The sequence below is a fragment of the Centroberyx affinis genome, unplaced genomic scaffold (assembly GCF_046629955.1).
Source record: "Centroberyx affinis isolate AG114_WGS23_722 - 3 ecotype Tasmania unplaced genomic scaffold, CSIRO-AGI_Caff_v1 ptg000797l_1, whole genome shotgun sequence".
Taxonomy (NCBI): Eukaryota; Metazoa; Chordata; class Actinopteri; order Beryciformes; family Berycidae; genus Centroberyx; species Centroberyx affinis.
Window position 1 is genome coordinate 76,933 of NW_027279402.1, and position 20,168 is coordinate 97,100.

The window sequence follows — 20,168 nt, forward strand, 5'->3', positions numbered from 1 at the left end:
TCCAACCGCATTAGCGGAGATCACAGTCGAGTTTGCTCCACTGACACGGTGTGGCATCTGCATATCATTATTACAGCAAGGACCTGAACTCTTTCCACTCTTCACTCTTTCAACTCTTGCACACATCACGACCCAGCAGAGGAAGAAATAGAGACATGTTTATTAAAACGCTAGCTAGGCTAAAACCTGTTATTGTTTCCCTTCAAGAAATACTAATTCAGTGGATCTTTGTTGCCACTGTTGGATTTGCCCAAAGATTTCATATCTTCATATCTTCATTTCTCTATTCTATTCTATTCTATTCTATTCTATTCTATTCTATTCTATTCTATTCTATTCTATTCTATTCTGTAAGACTCATGGGAGATATTTGAATGCTGTTTGGGTTCCAGTTGAGTGTACAGCAATAATGACCTGGTTGTTGTTGATGACAGCACCAGCAGTACCTCTCCATGGGCCTCCTCTCCTCTCTAGCCAAAATCAAGTGTTATTAGAGAGAGGGAGAGAGAGAGAGAGGGGGAGAGAGAGGGTGAGTGAAACATGTACAGTCAAACAAACAGAGATAGAAAAAAGGCAGAGAAAAATAAAAAAAGATGATAGCTTGTCAGTCACTCATTAGATGCAGCAGCCGGCTCGTGTCTGTGCACCTGCATTGGTTTGCAGAGTAAAGAGAGAGCGAGAGAGACGGAGACAAACAGAGGTAAGGGGAGGTTGTGTTTATTATTTGATAAAGCCTCCCTTGTAACCTCAGCATGTTGTGCAATAGCTCTGGCTCTCCTTCAACTCTGCGGTGTGCCACTTCAAATTAGTCGCTTGTGGAGAGGGCCTGCCCCATCTTTGCAAAATGCATTAGTACGCCACTCAGAGCTCATACAGCCTAGGGTTAAACACAAATTATATCATTTCTGTCATCCAATCAAATCACACTGACCTCTTGACCTGTGAGATGAGTCAAATGCATAATGAAATATGACATGGCACAAAAGCTCTGATTCTAATCTGGTCTGACACGTGATCAGATGAGGATGACCTCCTGACCTTGACTGACGAGTGAGACGTGCGCTGGGAACAAGATACACAAGGGAGAGAACGGAAGGAGACACATAAAAGAAGAGGAGGGGAAAATATATGCAATTAGAGGTTGGTTTTAGTCAATGGGAGGTTAGTTAGTAATCAACTCAGCGTCTGGGGTGAATGGGACCATCTGCGTCTTTGGACTCTGACAGTTGGTGCTTGCTTCATTTATTCTCTCCATTCCATGTCAGTCCCCTCATATTTTCTCTCCTTTAATGATACATAAAAAGCATTTTGGAAGTGTCACGCAGCAGCGTCATTTCATCACAAATAGCTGTGGCCAGCATTGTGAAGATGGTAGCTGGGTTTTATTTCCTAGAAGGAGCGCGCCTTTGACATTGTGTGTTTGGTCTGGAGCTGCACGGCGCTTTCTCCCTCCCTCGCTCCCTCGCTGCATTCTTCTCTGCCTCCCAATCTCTCTCCCTCCCGCCCTCTTTTCTTCCCACCCTCCCTTCCCATTCATTCACCGGACAGAAACCGAGAGCACAGCGGTTTAACATCCCCATCTCCACATCTCTCCCCCCCCCCCCCCCCCCCCCACACACACACACACACACACCCCACTCCCCACTCCTTCACGATTTCCAAACAGCAACATAGTGACAGATAAATAATGCAGCCAGGCTGTTTTAGAGGGAGATGAGATGGGCCAGGACCAGGGGAATTGGGGGGATCAGGGTCCAGGGACCGGAGCTGCTCTGTAAGGGACGGGGCAGGCAGGCTGGGGCGGCCGAGAGAAGAAGAGGAGAGTAGAGGTGTAGGGTGGCTGTAACTGGATCTTCGGCACTCTCCCCCTCCTTCTCTGTGTGCTCTGCGAGAGAAGGCTTTGTGGCGTGTTGATATCCCTGACATGATATTGTAGCAGAGGAACAGCTATGGCTTTAATTAAGCCTGAGTTAGGACACAGAGAGAGAGATGGATGGATACAGAGAGAGAGACAGAGACAGAGAGAGAGAAAGAGTATCAGACAGACTTGGCTTGTCTGTGCTGGGCGCCGCATGGTGGAGATGGGAAGGTGGTGGAAAGAGAGTGTCGGAGGTGATGGAAGTGGTAGTGTGTGGGGGATTTTAAGCATAAATCACATTGTGACAAAGCTCTCCAATAGGCAGATAAGTGCACATTAGTGGTAAGGCAGATCTGTCATCGTCTCTCTCTTAGCTGTCGGTCCCGCCCTCTCCCTGAAACAAACGCTGACTTGGGAAGACTCCAAACTCTACAACATTTCGTCTGTGTGGCACACAAGCAACTGCCTGAACATATTTCTACCCTTATTGCCTGACTTGATGACTAGTTAGGTGATTTCAATGACAAAATGATTACAGTATCTGGGTCAAGGGAGACGGCTATCAAAATAATATGTTTTTGCATAATAACATTGTTGATAATCCTCTTAGCATATGGCTTAGTTAGAAACTTGAATGAAAAAACATGCAGATAAAATACCATTATGCCAGGATCATATAGTCTTTTACATGTACTAATAGACATGCAACTATGCATGCAAACATAATCCAGGTATGTTTGACAGCGGAAACGTTTCCTCCAATTTTGAAATTTATAGCATTTATGTACAACTTATGGTAGCTGAGTTATGTCCTAAATGCAGACTTTCACTTTAAAGAGGAATCATAACAATAAACTAATAACTAGCAGAATGTACAGATAATGAGCCATTAGCCACAGTCGATATCATCTCCAGAAGGCCTTGAATACTCAGGCAGTGTTACAGAGAGAGAGAGAAAGAGAGAGAGAGAGATCCATGCCAAAAAAAGACAAGCTGGAAAGCTCCCCAATCAATGTTATTTTCTTTCCCAGTCCCAGACCAACTGTCTATTCATCTGTTTCCTTCAAATGAAAGGTGTGTTGGAATGTAACACTTACAGTCTAGAGATGTGTCTCTTAATTAAAATGTTACAGATTGTGTTCCACTTACTGAGCCGACTGAACATACTGTATATTGGAAATAATATTCCCTATAGTATGTGGTATTGATCAAAGCAGGGGGAAAAAAAAGGTTGTCTCAGTAAGAAAATAAAATCTGTTTAATGCAGGTTCCTGTAGAAATGTGGCCCTGAGTATTGAAAGTAAACCATTGACGAGTGCCATATAGGAAAAGAAGAGGAGGCTTTTGTTTAAAGAGCCAATTCCATACTAGGACATATGCTGGTCTATACGATCCATCAAATGCGTGGCCTTTGTTTGGATTTTACTTTTAAAGGAGGAAAGAGTATACATTAGCCAGAGTGTACATTTGGTTCTGTACATGCAATCTCATTCTGAATAGAGGCATATGAATAATTTATCTTGCAACAATCCAACTGGGAACGTCCTTGGTATTTACATTTTATCATCAAGGGCATTGGATGAGCCTTCACAGCAATCTAACACATGACACATCCTCAGTCCTCGTCCCTTGCACAATCAAAAGCAATTGATGGGAATAGGAAAATGTTTCTTTAGTGCGGATATATATTTATACACTGAGAAAACAAAAGGTTGATGAACATGCCCTGGCTAGATGATGACTAAGCACGGTGGTACTTAGTTTATGCTGCGGTCCTGGCCGGCTGAGAGGAGCGTCTCTGCAAAACGAGACCCAACTATTAGTGAAGCATTGTGAAAGATGCCGGTGATGCAAAGGCTCCCAAAGGACACGTAGAGGGACTCACTTCACACAATGCCTCCAATGTTTACAGCAGACAATTTAGTTTCCTTCCAACAATTATGAGGGAAATTGAATCTCAGGAAATGTTCGTTTTCTTGTCCATTAGACCAAACAATAACACTATCCCCAAAGGTTTACAAAAACATCTGTCTTCAAAGGACAGTCCAGAAAATTAATATCCACTGGTTTGCAGACAATGTCAAGACAAAGTAAATCAAACTGAAGCAATTACAGGTTTTTCTTTTTCATTGGGTTTAACATGTAGGCAGATGAAAGCATGTTTTAAATGCTGAGTCTCTGTCTTCATTCTTCCTTCACAATAATAAATTGCTAACATCCTCGGTTGTGGTCAAACTTAAGCTGGGCGTTTTAGTGTTTAAGTTATGGTTGTTTAATGAATTTCCTTTCATCTGGTTTTGTGCTTGCTGCTTCGGATTGTTATTAATTTAAAACACATTAGATAATTCAGTAATTTTGCTAAAAGCTGTAGATCTCTGGACATTGAATGCGATTCCATTGTCCTTTACTATGTACTTAAGGTATTTACACTTGAAAACAGGGTTGAGAGAAACATGAAATAAATGCTGCCCTGTATCCTTTCTCCTTTCTCCCATCTCCCATCTCCCCGTGCCCCTTATTTTCTAAAAGTATCTGTTTGAGAGATAAATGACCACTCTGCTGCTGAGGATGACAGCCTACACAAAGATGATATTGAATTGATTTCTGAAATGTTGCAGAACTGACTGTTTGATGTATACCGCTAGACATGAATCATAAAAATTCTATTAAAAAACCCTTGAATGGCTGACACCGGAATATTATTTGTGATGATTAATTTGACTCAGTCATTACAATGGGAGTCAAGTTGGATCGTCTCAGACAAAATTGCTTTTCATTCCCCGTTGAATTTCGCTGCTATTTTTCTTTTCTTCTTGCTCTCTGTAGAACTCTGAAGAATCACAGACCTTTTTTTATATGAATAGTGATCTGATTGGACTTACTGTGTTAGTGCCACAGCACACAAATACAGGGGCTGTAGGTCTAGGAAAGGCTTTATATTTTTTACAGGTCACTGAACAATTGGAGAGTTTTGTTCCAAAATGAGATGTCTAACATACAAAAAAAAAAAATGACACCTACTCTTAAAATAAACAACTGATCAAAATTAAAGCGATTTACAGTGCTTTTTGTAGAGTAGTAGGTAACTGAAATCCTTGGTTGACAAATTATTACCACTTTTACAGACAGGATGTTTTGTATTTTTTATCTCCTATATTTTTTGGCTGCTGTTTTTCCAAAATGGGTATATTGTTTTGGAATAGCACTCCTAAAATTGAGTATGTTGCTAGATTCAGACTCATTTCCAGTATAATTTTAAGGTTATATTGACTTTACTTCAGCTTTAAAAAGTGACTGTTATTTTATACAGAAACTAATCATGAATCAGCTCTGTGATAGACGACAACAGAGGTTATCAAAGTGTGGTCCCAGAACCTCCAAGCCTCCCCCAATGGATCCAAGGACATTTGGAGAACAGTTTAATTTTGCTATTGTTTCACTCGCTAATTAGCAAAATGTTAGTTAGTGCAGCTCTCAGGTGAACAGCCCTCTGACAAATGCCAAATGTTTATTTGGGAGTCCTCAGCATGGAAATGAGAAGCACTGGGCCACAGTTTGCCATATGGGGGTTATTTAAATATGCAAGGGATACATCTTTTTTTTTCCCTGTTTGAAACTCATAGAACTGGATAAGGCAGACATTCATTCGTATCATTCTCTGCCTCCATGTGCAACACATGCAATAGTGTCACATACAAAACCATTATGACCTGTAGTAGCTTCAATTTGCTCTGGTCATATACACTACTTTCTTGAACCTCATTCCTTTCCCTCTCTCTCTCTTTCTCTCCCTCCACCCAGAGCTACACAGGTCAGCCTGGTGGTGGCGGAGGGGGCGGCGGAGGCGGTGGCACTGCCAGTGGAAACGGAGCCGGGGACGAAGACTACGAGATCCCCCCTATCACTCCACCCAACCACCCCGAGCCCCCTCTTCTTCACCTGATGGAGCACGACTCCACAGGCTACCTCTGCCACTCGCTGCCACACAATGGACTCATCAACCCGTATTCCTACCCAGAGCTGCCCGCGCTCATGATGTCGAACATGCTGGCACAGGACGGCCACCTCCTCTCCAGCCAAATGCCCTCGGTGAGTAGAGTGGCCTGCCAGCGTCCCACCGACTCCTCGTGTCTCTGAAAAGTTCATGTTGAAGGAGTTGAGGAAAACTAGAGTTGATATTCTCGCTGATGACCATAAATGTTTTGACATTTTCTAATCTATTATCTATAGACAATTTCAAATGTTAATTACAGTTAAAAAAAAAAGACATATTTGGAGGCATGAGAGTAGGTGATGTTGGAATTTATTTATTTATTAATGCATGGCCATGGTTTAAAAAACATAAAAACTGTTTTGCAAGTAACATTGCTGCCATTTTCAGATGGTAGAGATGGAGATTGAGAGATTGCAATCAATTCATATTGCTGCCATTCTCTGAGATAGAGATTGAGAGATTACAATTAATTATTTTTTTTATTTTTACCTTGGACATTTAGGCTACTCTTACTTACCATGAAATTCTTTCAGAGGGTTTGATAATATGTGTCCTGTTGTCTGTTGTGTTGAGAACATCTGGTCTACTAAAACCAGCACATTTTTATAGGCTATGTGTGGCCACATTTACCTAAATGGTACCCAGGCTTTATACATATCGTGCCCACACTTTAGTAACTCTTGCACATGCTTTACTCAGTTGTGGCCACGTATTAGAAAATATGTTTTCTCCGATGTCACCAAGGTTTGACTTGACCTAAATGCTTTTTATTTTGGGGTTTAAGGTCTGATTTGACCAACTGTGCTGGCTTATACTGTACCTGAATTCTAGCACATTTTCAATAGTCCGTTTGTGCTGTTGTAGCATATAGCCTGGAATACCCTGCAGGACAAAAAGGGCAAAAAGGTGCTACCTAGTCACACATGTGGACACACACATTCACTGAGCAGATATCATACACAGATACAGATACAAGCTTTGCAACATTATCCAGAAAAAGGACTTCAGCAAAATAGTTGGCAGAGTAGGCCATAGACCTACCATGGCAGATGAGATATATTTTACTTTTGGAATGATTTTCAAGGCTTCTCGGATATTGCAAAATATCCAAAAGAGATATTTAAGAAATGCCAACACGAGCTCTCTCAGCTTCATAATACGAAACAGTGTGCAGCCTTATAGCGTAAATGCAGTATCAAGACGTGAAGGGGGAAAAAAAGGGTTGAACGGGGGGAATTGAATGGTAGTTCATTGGCTGCCGTGTCAGTTCTGATGCATTGAGAAAAGGATTGTGGGTAAATCCATCAGAGTCATATCTATCTAGACAGCTTGCATCGGTCAATCTGTCAAGCCTTCCAACATGAATACACACTGATTACTCCTTCAGCTCCACGCAAAATTACTCCACTACAAATTAGCATCACCAAACCATAATTGCATTCATGAGAAATGCAGGAAATAGAGCTGGTTTCCATGGTGTTTGAAGGTTTTCTATCACAACAGATGATATATGTAAAGCTCATGTGCAAAACATAATGTATAGGCTGCAACAAACCATAGCTCTCTATTTAACACTCTCTTTTTACAATTTAAATACACATGGAAAGAGAGAGGATGGGTAAACTAGGGGAAGAAATAATTTCTAGTTTTGAAACTGAGCAGATGGAGTTGGAGTTCAAAGCTCTGGCTTTATCTTATCCTAGTCAGCGAGAGAAACTGAATTGTAAATATTGTTTTAACATTTGCATATGTTAGATAGTGTTTGGTATTTTGTTTAAAGCTTCCCTTTGAAATATGGACAGATGTTAATGTTCTTTATTGATATTAGTGCATTGAAGTGCAGGGTTCTCCTTTGAATACAGTGGGATTCACCTGGATGAAGGAAGAATACATTAAAAAATGGCATGTGGTTAACAATATTTACCATATATGAAGGATTTTCTGTCCAGAGGGTGAAGGTCACACTTCCATACCTCACTAAAAAGAACAAATAGTATTGATATTTAGTGAGGTATTATAAACTGAAAAAAGATTACTATACTTTATTATACACAGATACTTTCGTGGTGATATAATGTATGTAGCCAATAATAGCAATACAGGATATGTTTTTTTCTTATTTTTATTTATTTATTTATTTATTTTTTAAGTGAGCACCAGAAATGACTAGTCAACAGTGTATATGGCGGATTTTAATGAAAGAAAGGAGCATCTATTATATATAGATATATATCAAGATCAAATAGCATATTATAATGTTTATCATAAACAAAAGAGATAAGGATAAACAACAGACACAGTATAGCCAAAATATGGCTTGATAAAGATCTGAAATATATAACGTTGGCCTGTTCCCTTAGGTATTGGATTCATATGTCATTTATCTTCATATTCATTTCACATTTTGATCATGACCTTTACTGGGGAGACAGTGGTTGATTGGCCGTTCCTTCGCTTGGCGGTCAGGATATTTGTTACCGCTACAGAGACCCACACTTGGTGGTTTTAATGGGTTGAATACTGTAGGTTAGGTGATAAAAATGCATTAGATTTTAAATTTGCAGATTGAACACAATAAACACATATACAAAACATAATACAAAAACTGGTGACTGAAATATTTTAAAGCTACTGAAAAAAAAACCACGGTAGTCACATTGCAGACCCAATGATCGAAAAAAAAAAAAAATTTGATGATTACTATTCTGTTAACTCAGTACCAGGTCTGATGGTTTAAAGGCTTTTTGGTTTTGAAATTGGAGACAAAAAGAACATTTTACACATTTGCAATCCAAATGCTGTAAATGGAAATAAATAATAAAACAAATAATAATTGTCAATTTTAACTTCATATTCTGTATAATCGGAGGCAAAGTAATCCAAATGCAACTGAAAGAAATTACATTGCTGAACTGGAGTAATCCAATAGATCACACCACTGAATTTGAAATTGCTTTTAACCAGGTGATCAGTGATCTGTAGCAAATTATATTTTGCGAGTGACCTCGCCAATCCTGCATATAACTAGTTGGGAGAAGGGCTGCTTGGACATATAGCAGATCTTTTTTAGGGGTGCTGCTTCAACCTAGCTGCAAAAACCCAGCATATAAAGCAGACTCAGACATTTCCAAATCAAATAGTCTGTCTGGCTAAACTACCAAACCGTAGCAGAGGTTCATTTGTGCTGAGAACCGAGTGTCTATTAAATTGGTGCCTCACCTTGACACACACTGTTGAGCAGAGTAATTAATCAAACTCTGCAGTTCAAACAAAAGATGCTATCATTATGAATACATCACTTGACATGGATAGATAAATAGTGAGGGTTAATTTCTAATTTTAGACTGTTTGGGGTGTTGATAAATGCAGGGTTTGAATGCAATAGGTGGATAGAACCGGGTGTTGCTGCTGCTGTTGGTGTTAATGTTGTACTGTATGTGTGTGTCCAAGTGTGTATGTTTGTGTGTCTTCACTATAAACAATATCTGTGCTGTTGAAATGGATCCACTACATCTGGAGGTCAGGCCTTATATTCAATCTTGAGCACATTGAAAAAAAAATCCATTAGGGTTCATCTTTCCTGCATCAGCCATTCTATTGTGGTGCTGCAGTGAGATCTGTTTTCATCAGGCAGATTCAATACGTGAGCTGGGCAATGAAAAGAGTGCAATAGAGTTGGATGGAGAGAGGAGGGGGTGAGGATAGAGAGAGAGAGGAGAAATAAGAGGAAGAGAGAGACAGAGAGAGAGAGAGAGAGAGAGAGAGAGAGATGGGAGGGAAGAGGGCATTGGTGGGAGGAAAGCAAGAAGCAATTGCTAACTCTTATTCAAAATGAGCATATACCTCCAGTTTTCTGTATCTCCTGAATTTCATTATTAGATATTTTAGAGATTATTCTGTTGAGTGAAATAGGTTTATTCTGTCTCAACAAAAAGGCTGAGAGCCTCTGGTTTTTGAACCCGTGCCTGCTTGATTCAAGTATAAGGACATTTGAAAGTAGTCCATTGCAGGTGCAACAATAGATACATCAAATAAATAGTTATAACAAAAAAGATTTACAGTGGAGTCGCATTACAGCAGCAGCTGATCATAGTCAGGGAGCTGTTTGATAGAATAGATATTGCGTGCTGAGTTTGTGGTTGTAGATGTTGCTGTTGTGAACTATAGGATTTAGCTAAAAGGTTTTTTAGAGTGAGATCCATAGGTTGATATTACATTGATGAGAACTAAAAACTCATTACAAGCTGTGGGTGGAGAGCCTCCTGCCCTGTGAAAGCTCACCAGGTTCCCACTCGCATGCAAAATGCAGGCTTTTATTTCTGTGGATCTTTCAAATGAATATGAGGGACATTGACTAAAATATAATCTAAGCCATCAACAGGAGAAAGAGAATGGCTGACTGAAGTTAACTTTCTCTTCCAACCAGGCAGCTACTTTTCAGGTTTTTTCTCCTCTGCTGACTCTCAAAGCCTGAAACACATAATTGACTGTACTCTCCTAATTTCGTAGAGAGGCCATTTTCAATTCATAAGGGTCTTTTGCTGATGCTTATTGTGTTGCGGTCTGAAGCCCCTCCTGGCCAAACCTGATATCTTTCAGAGAGCCCTTTTCTCTGATGCTCTGATGCACTTGGCAGGCCCTCTATCCTCTCTCTCTCACTCTCTCTCTCTCTCTCTCTCTCTCTCTCTCTCTCTCTCTCTCTCTCCCTGTTAATGCCCCCACTGTCATGGCATCTTCTGCATGTTCCAAAACACATTAGACATTTAATAGCCGTGCTCAGGTTGCACTGATCTTATCAATAAAGCCCAGAAAGATACACATCTCTGCTAGCGCTGGTGAAGAATTTCTGGGCTCACTAGTGAGTAAAGTGGCCCGACTGTTGTCTATTGTGTCTTCGTTTACTTGTGAATTTGCCTGAAGCAAAACTATTTCATTTCTGGCTAGATTGCTGTATTCATGGGAACATCACACCTGCGCTGTGATAACTAGATCTGCAATAACTAAATCTGTTTGAAAGGGAATGTTCCATTTTTAATTATGATATTATTTAAAATGCTCCTCAGTATCATATGACCTGTAACTGCAACCAGAATAATTCATCTTTGATTAAGTATTTTATCCATGTTCCTCAATGATGCATGTTATATTAGCCATCATCAAAGTGGGTCTAGTGTGATGTTTTGAATATGTAACAGATTGATGAATGTATAATCAGCCCGGGGATGTTATGCATAGCAGCTATGTATTAGCAGCCATGGCTATATGCATCAAACTTCCAGGTATTAAAGTAGTATCATCATGTTTGTTATTTTCCAGAACACAAAATGTGAAACAAGCTGAAAAAGGGTCAGCTCATTTTTAATGAGGGTTACGAGGCCCTGAAGATCTACCGGCTGTATTCATATTCAAATTCATAGTCTAATTCTAGTAATTTCTTTTGTTACAGCATATGAATGTAAGAATTTCCTCCCTAGCCTTTTATCTTTACACAATTGTTGAGATTAATTAGCAGGTATTAATCCTGACCTGATTGTCATGTTAAGCTGTGTAGATGCCTGTTTTGTTTTTTGCTTCTTCTTTTTTTCCTTACCAGGCATTAAGTGCTCCTGGCAGGTGCTCGCTCTCCAAGCGTGTGTGAATGAAATATGAGCTGCAATGTCAACTGAACTTGTCACAGACAAGCTGGGATGAATTAATGATAAGAGACTAGAGGTGTGTTTTAATGTGTTCTCTCTGATGGAGGATCTCAGCAAACTTATTAAATCGCACACTGTACACCTGCAGGTTTCTTATAAACAAAAGCAGCCCCCATAGTTATCATGTTTCTTTTTTGAATCATTGGAATCAGTTGTGTTTAAACTTTTAATTACCCCTGCATATTCAGGGAAAGAGTTTCATGGACAATGAAATTAGAGCTTATTTATATCTTATTGGTATTCTTGTCTGTCATTGCCTGTCATTGTCCATCATCATAACGCCTTTATATGCCTTTATAGACCGTCTGCTCTTTGAGGCTTTGCATTATACTATACTTTTCATTCAGATGCAATATGTGTTGACGATATGAAGAAAACCTATTTCTCCTTCGGAAGACCTTCATTTTCAGTCATTGGTTAAAAGGATTAGAGTGTCTGGGGAAAATGATGGAATTTCTGTCCCTTTTCACCACAGTTCAACAAGCCCAGTGATAGAATGGAACTTCTATTAGTTATTCCAATGATGATTCAGGCACAGATGCTTTGGAATGATCAATGCCTCCAGCAGAACAAAAATCACTTGCTTGTTTGATGGCCTCTTGAAATCTGAAGGAAAAGAGAGGGCTGTTCTTTAAACAGCTTTCTCTTTTCACTTTTTTTGTGATTATTTATTTTCAAATTGTCCCTTAGGCTAATGTTCCATTTTGGCATTTCACACCTCCCTCTCCCATAAATGAACCATCACAGCCATAAATCACTGGACAAACAGAGACTTGTGCAAACCCTGAAAGGTTCAGAGATTTATGTAACACATTCATGTTTTCCACTTCCTCATTTTAGTACTCCACTGGTAAAGCCTAGCTAATAAAAGGTCCTATTAATATTTCCTGTTGCTTAGCAACGGCAGGCAGCAAGTAATAGCATTCTGTGGAAAAATAGATGACCGATAAGGAAAAATTCAATTCTTTTCTCATCTCCTGGGAGAAAGTACCTTATTTCTCTGGCAATGTGATATGAAACTGTAGTTGTATATTAAGAAATATCTTAAAAGAAATAGAAGTTATTTTCCAATTTCATTATTTTTTGGGGGGGAATTTTCATTGCTGGCTGGAACGGCAGCCCATCTTTTTTTCTCCCTGATAAAGTCAATTAACCTATAGGATTAAGCTAATCAGGGGATAAGGTGCCAGCTTAATTTCTTTTCTTTTTTTTTTATCAGAGACCGTTAAGAGGTGGTGTTGAATGACACACAAACAGAACTTTAAATGGACCAGTTCTGTGAGACAAATTTCATTTCATTCATATTGGAGTTTTAATTTACACTTTTGTTAGGTACAAACGTAGGCTGACTCTCTCCGATATCGGGTGCTATGCAAAACCTCCACTGTCCAATAAATCTACTTATCTTATCACCAAGATCACAGGTAATAGAAGAGGATCTCTATAGTGACAATTTTCAATTTAGATAATTCATCACAACGTATGCCGTTTCAAAAACGGCCGAGCAGAAGATGTGTTATCGCACATGTGTTGTTGTCATCATCCTCTTCCATACTGTAGATGTGATCAACATTGGCATTCAAGCGAAGAACAGAAGCCAGAGAAACAAAGCAGATTCAGCTGCAGCAGATAGCCAGTGTTATGAAGGAGATACATAGATAAAGGATTTCATATTACACTTAGCCACGGGCCCCTGCTGCGATTTATCATGCCATGAAATCGTGTCCATATTGCACTGTGCCCTATCTCAACCATCCATCAGCTCATTCTGCTTTCACCACAAGGAATATTCTGCCCTGGTGGCGATGGAGAATATCCCATGTCATCTCACTCTGGGACTTCTCCCCTGCTGTACCACCTGCCACGTTCAAGACGACGCTACCGCCGGAGTGGCTTGATCCAAGATGCTTAAAACACTAGTGTATATTCATGTGTACTGCGTTAATCCAGGACCAGCCCTAGGTTTATGCCATAGGCAGCCATCATGGGCACCATCCATCCACAGGGAAGGGAAAAATGTTTGAGTAGGGAAAAAGGTTTGCAAAAATAAATAGATAATAGTCACAGCTTTCATTTGAGCTTAGAATAGACAGGAATGCTAGTCCAAAATCTCAACACAAAGTATATCATATCCTTAGTTTGATGTACATACTCTGATGAAGGCTTTAAAATGGCAGTCCTCCATTACCACAAGGTTGATATGTGATACTGTGAATTGAGTGATTATAATAAGAGCTACTAGATCATTTGTATGGTAATCCGCTGTCTGTAGCATTTGTTGTAGTTCACAGTTAGGAAAAAAAGGTGAAGATGGCTCCTGTCAGAAATGTGTGAAGTTTCAACAAGAAATGAGTTTTCACTTATGCAAATCACCTTCTGGATAGTATAATTGTTGGCATGACCTCCACTTGTGTGTGTTAATGTCTGCATTTGTGTGTGTATATATGTCTGTGCACACACGCGCACACACTGGCTCGTATTATGCACCCCTGCTTTCATTTGTGTGCTCTTTCTTGCCTTTGTGTTCATTATTTCTGCATCTACGTTCATTTTTATTGTGCAAGCGCGGGCACACCCACACACACACACGTGAACTGTGTTTGACACGGCAGTCAGCGGTCTCATTAGTGGGAGCAGAGGAGCCTTGCCTTCTACTGTCAAGAGTGTGTGTCCCTGCCGCTCCTCACCACCGTCTCCTACATGTCATGTCAGACAAGGCTCTGATTCTCTGACGCTATGCTTTGTGAGGTGAGCTGAGAGACACGCCCGGGCTGATAGAGAGCGAGAGAGGTAGAAAGAGAGAGTGGGAGAGAGAGAGAGAGAATGACAGAGAATGAGGAATGAGAGAGACAACCAGAGGAAAAGAAATAGAAGAAGTAGAAAGGAAGAGAGAGAGAAAATAAAAGCAAAGGAGGCTCTGACATTACCAGTAATGAGGAACATGGAGGATGGTGCCGAGGGGGACATCGCGACATTACTATCTGCAAATCAACCACTGCCATGTTTTCACACGGCAGTGTGAAAACATGGCAAGCATTCAGGGTGGTACTTTTCAAGTCAATAGTCCATCACAACCAGGAATACCAGCCTCTTTGTGCAAAAGCTTGCTGTACTTTTAGTATAATCTGATTTTACCTTTGTTGTGACTTCAGTTCTGGTCTGTTTTTTTGTGTGTGTATTTTACAGTTTATCTGTGAGGCAAAGCTGAAAGGTCAAGCCAAGATCTTTATGAAAATATCAGATGTGTTGGCATGGTCTCTATCTGGCTTTGAGAGATATAGTGGTAAAGTCAATTTTAACAGTGTGGCTACATAAGACTTTACTGGAATAAATTGCTTTTTCTCTCTTTTTAAAGTTTGTGGTGAAACTCTAACACCAACTGTAATTATTCCCTTATGCTGCTCGTTTGTGAGATATTTGCTGTTTTTCTGCCAGATTAATTACTTGATCACAGTTCAGCGCAGAAGGTGCAAGAGCAACTGTTTAGTATTTTTCCATTTGACTAGCATTTAATTGGAATGATCAAAAGTAACTGACCTAAGAGTGTCTTGTTTTGGCAACATGAAGTGACGGCCGAGCTAATAAATAAGATGAGGTGTTTAAAGTGCGTTTCTGAATACAGTTGGCAGGTTTTATACCTGAATCATAGTACCTTATTACTGTTGTATCAAAGTCTGCTTGCCTTATTGAATAATTTTTAATAAAGTTAGCTTGGACACTTTTCAAATGCATCTAATACAGCTTTAACAAATCCTTGAAACACTTTCTTTATTACTTGTGTTTTTTTCATGAACATCCCAGCATCTCCTGCCCATCACATCTTCTTACTTAGTGTCCCTCTGATGACACAAACCCACAGAAGCAGCATTTTGCCTTTGCTTTGAGACTTAAGCAGTGCATGATTCATAAATCCACTCTCTTATTAGTACTCCTCAGCTTGTGTAAATGACCCTCCCGGGTATATATAAGCTTGATAAGCCAAAGAGATGGATGAAGAGAGAGAGAAGAGAGAGAGAGAGAGAGCGAGGAAGGGAGGGAGGGATAGAGGCTAGAATGCTCTTTGAGGAAGAGAGCTGTTAGCGCTTTGCCCTTAGGGTGAATGAGAAGTAGCTTTGAGGGCCACGAGGCCCATGGTTGGCTCCCTACCTAAAGGCGTGTTTACCGCCGTGTTGCGCAGCGCGCCGTGCTTTTGAAGGATCAGTCTTGAACGGGCCTCTAATTAAAGCTGTCATGGCTGGGTGCCTGCAGGGATAATGTTCTATTATTATAGTCATTTGTTTCAATTAAACGCTGGGTGATTTTACAATAGCAGCCGTGAACCTGTGTGAGTGAGCCATCACTCTAAACAAGATGGCTCCAGTCAAGCAGGGAGTGAAGAGAGAAGAGGCTGAGGCCCAAGACTCACACAACCATTGATCACTATATATTCAAACAGGGTCGGATGGGATAGGGAAAGAGCTAGACAGCCTTAACAGAGCTAATAAAAGTAGCCACAAAATAGAGTCAAATGCCAAATGAATAGAACAGCACTGGGATCAGTGTGCTTTCAATTTAGTCATTTCAGGAGGTGAATTTCTCCAAAATTGAAATACTGAAAAACATTTCCCATAAGTTGGTTATCATCCAACCTTGTAAAAAAAAATGCTGTATCATTAGCAAATGAATTTCAGTTTCCATTTCTATTTGGACGTGATTGAATTGAAAGTGAATTGACCCCAGCCCCGCTGTAGGAAGTACCTCGCTAAAAACTGACACACATTGAAGTGCACTAAAGATTTATATTAGATGGAACTAACAAGGTAGAGCATGACCACAGCATCTATTGATTCTTTGGCAGCAGGAGACTGGTTTATTATGACACCAATGCAATAAAACCCTTGCATAGCAATCAACCCTCTAATTTAAATTATGAAACAGATGCCTGTCTGGTATAATCAGCATAAGGACAGAGCAAGGTTAGCTGTGTTTTACTCTCCTCTGGTGTGAATCTCTCCTCTTTCTCCTTGTAGTTCTATAGGGCTCTCTCCCCCTCTTCTCTCATCTCTGTGCTGGTGGTCAAATCCCCTTAGCTAAATCAAATGGTGCAGGCAATTGGAGCGGCCGTGAAACCATTTCAAAGGTAAGGTCAGCAGGAGCAGGGGAACAATGGCTTTGTGATATTCCATCTCGCACACAATGTGCTACACATAATTGGAAAGCCTTTGTTATTTGACTCCCATTTGACTATGATGTACAAGATGTGAATACAAACACGACAGGCGTAACGATGGCGGAGGAACACGTTCACACTGAGTTTCTTGGCTTTACATCACAGTTTAGGTCTGCTGGCTGCTCATCACCAAAAAGCAATATCCAACTGTCCCCTAGCTAACTTTGGAGATGGATTTTGGTACTTTGGTCATGTGTTCTTTATCACTTTTTCTCTTGCTGTCTCCCTACTCTTCTCTACTGTTATCTCTCTCTCTCTCTCTCTCTCTTTCTCTCTCTCTCTCTCTCTCTTCCTGTCCCCTCCCTCCTCCTTTCCTCTCACTTTTTCTCCCCTGTTTATGAGGGGCTTTTATCTCCTGGGGCTTCAAACAAACAACTAAATTTCTGGAAGTTAAGCTTGGCTATGACAATACCCAAGGGAGGTCAGAATCCAACTTCCAAAAAAAAATAAAAAATAAAAACACACACACACACAGAGACACTCACACACACACACAGACACACACACACACAGAAAAACTTTTTAGGCCACTGTTCCACTTGCTAGTTATAGGGCTGCAGCGTTCCAATGGAACCACAAAATAGAAGCCTTCTCCTATTGAATAGTTAAAGAGACTGCAAAAATATTTCCAAAATGATACTGCACATGTACTATCATAACATGATGGACAGTTTGAAAAGGACAATTTAATTGAAAATTACTGAGGAGCAGTCTGCCAAACAGCATGAAAAGCTAAGAGGGTTTATTTGTTTGACATGCCCTGTTGCCTTGTGGTTGACACAGTGGATGTTCTTGCCATTTATAGTATTGGTAAAAGGTTAGATACACAGTCTTATTATGAGGGAAGTCAAATTTTGTGCTGACGAATGATTATCATCCTTTTGAAATTTATATTTAAAACCAGAATGAGGCCATCATGAAATGGGATGCCCCTATAACCGTCTGTCAAACCCACCCCACTAAAAACAAATATTCATAACGTCATTTTCATGTTGCATCACTGGCCACAGAACATCCTGTTATGTGTCCAGAATGAAAAGAATATTTTTGTTTGTGTCAAGACCCAGTGAAAAAGCAGTGTTATATACTGTACTGTATGTGCTACAGCTTAGGCAGATAGCAATGACCAACTAAATCCTGTTACTCGCACTGCACATCCCCCTCTCTCGGCCAGCCATTTGGATGATACCATTAGGAATTAGCATACAGTACCTATGGCAACCAGCAACCTTTGTCAGATTCTTTCATAATATTTGTACAGCCGTCAGAGGGTCGCTTTATTTAGCTCCGGCCTGATGGCGCTACGTGATAACTTCTTGCTCTTTCTGTCTCACACAGGTGAAAGCACCAACTAAAAGCACTCAGAGACATTTAAAAAGCACATTGGAATGACTATTAGCAGGCAACTATTACAATGTGAGTGGTTTGAATGATGACATTAGCACTGGTACTGTAGATATTATATTGAGATGGTCGCGTACTGCTTTTGGTAACCGCAATAACGTAATGCATATTTCAATAGATTAAGTGTCTATTTCTTTCTTCTTGTCATGAGGGTAGTGCTAGCACTTATTTATGCATTTGCATTTACATACTGTAACTTCGCCATCAACTTCATCAAATTTATATTGGTGCGCAGTGGTTTATATGTTTTTATATTTTCTGTCGACTGACTTCGCTTCATTAGTTGGGACAGAACACTCAGCTCTAATGAAAACGAAACTTGAGTTAAAGCCATGAAATATGAGACTGAATATAAATAATGACAGAGGAAATGTGTACTGGGTTCACAACAAATCAACAAATACCATGAATTATTCTATTTTTTTATTTATTTTTTTTTGTTGAAAGAGATAAGCAGTGTTTGCTCCCCACCACACCACCTCTACAATGGTTTTCCTCTAACAATAAGAAGAAGGTGATTCATTATGTCTTCTATCTTCTCTATTTTACTATAATGTGTTTTCAAATTAATTAGTTCCAATTAATAGAAGCTTCAACATGGATATTTGTTTTTCGTAAACATCCCTGTCCTTCATCCTTAAGCGATCCCTGTGTTTCTTCTGCTGTCCTGATCACACTCTTATGAGGCCACTGACACCCAGTAGCCACAGCACCATGGTGCCGATCCCCTGTGCACTCTTCTGCTCTGCATGTCTCCTTCTTGTTTATATGAAACATGGTGTGACTCAGATTAAAGGGTGACAATTTCGCCAGGAGGCTGTTGCTATGGAAATACGTCTGCTGTAGCTATGATAGGCCATTCATGTTTGATTAATTGGTTTTTCAATGCTTCTTGGTTTGTGAGGACCCTTAAAGAGCAGGTCCATGGAAAATGGAAAATTAATGGATTTCTATTTCTTTCTCTTCTCCCTTTCTTTCTCTTTTTTTCCCTCTTTCTACTCCTTTTTTTGCTGAAGCCATTTCCTCCTGTTTTAAGAAGTGTAGTGATGGTGTTTTGAATTATGATTGGAAGTTGTAGTGGTTGGGGGAGGTTAGAGCATGGTTATTTGAAATGCAAAAGGAATGTCTTTGTTCATGGCTGCCTTTTGTTAGCAGCTGCTGAGGCAAACACAGAATCTAATGTCCTGTGAATATTATGAGTTTTCAAAGCAGGCCAGAGCCTCTTACAACATTACTTTGCAGTGCATTTTTATTCCAGCAACCTACTGGGACCAATTATGATTAGAGAGGCAAGCCTTCATCTCTGAACCTCTGCTCGTGTTTATCAAGACCGTATATGCTAGGGCCCTTTCAATTTGATCTTTTTAGCACTGCGCTAATGTGTAATGTATTATTTAACTCATGAATGTTTAAAAGAGCTAATAAATGCTAGTTCATCACTTTCTGATCTGTAAATTGCCAAACATTCCCATTTATGCCTGCATTAAAAGCATCCTTTGGTCCGTGTTCATGTTCTGTCCCGATGCATCTTGAAGAAAAGCTTTTGATGTGGTTATTATTGAAGATCTTTTAAGACTGCTAAGAGCAGAACTTTGTGAAAGATTGTGAAGTCTGGCTCTGTAATCATTCTCGAAGTGTGTTCTCCATTAGGGGGTCATTCTCCCGCAGTGAGCGCTGTTTTGTTTCTATTTGTGGGCCCAAGTGTTGGAAAGGATGTGGTTTAAAGGGGCAGTAAGTAACATTTTACTGCCCCCTCACACAGTGAGCATAATACATCTGCGGGGGGTTGATAGGGATGTTGATCAATACCAATGACTCAACGATTATTTCACCAAGAGCTGAGATGTCTGGCTTTCAAAATTAACTCTCTGGCCCATACTCTGTTTAGGAACTAAATACCTTTCGATGTTGTTGCACTTTCTACTGGTTGTCAGTCAACGTCATGGACTTACTTTACTGTAAACTTAATAGAGAGCTTGATGAAACAATGGTATGATTTTTTGTTAA

At 40.1% G+C, this 20,168-nt stretch overlaps 1 protein-coding gene across 3 annotated transcripts in view; it reads left to right on the forward strand.

The window, feature by feature from the left end:
- tox2 (TOX high mobility group box family member 2) overlaps positions 1–20,168 on the forward strand; it is a 93,377-nt gene that overhangs the window by 58,596 nt on the left and 14,613 nt on the right. For all 3 annotated transcript variants that reach the window (XM_071520383.1, XM_071520388.1, XM_071520384.1), the window contains exon 4: positions 5,660–5,947. In XM_071520383.1, coding sequence (XP_071376484.1) covers positions 5,660–5,947 — 288 coding nt within the window. The remainder of the gene's footprint in view (positions 1–5,659; positions 5,948–20,168) is intronic.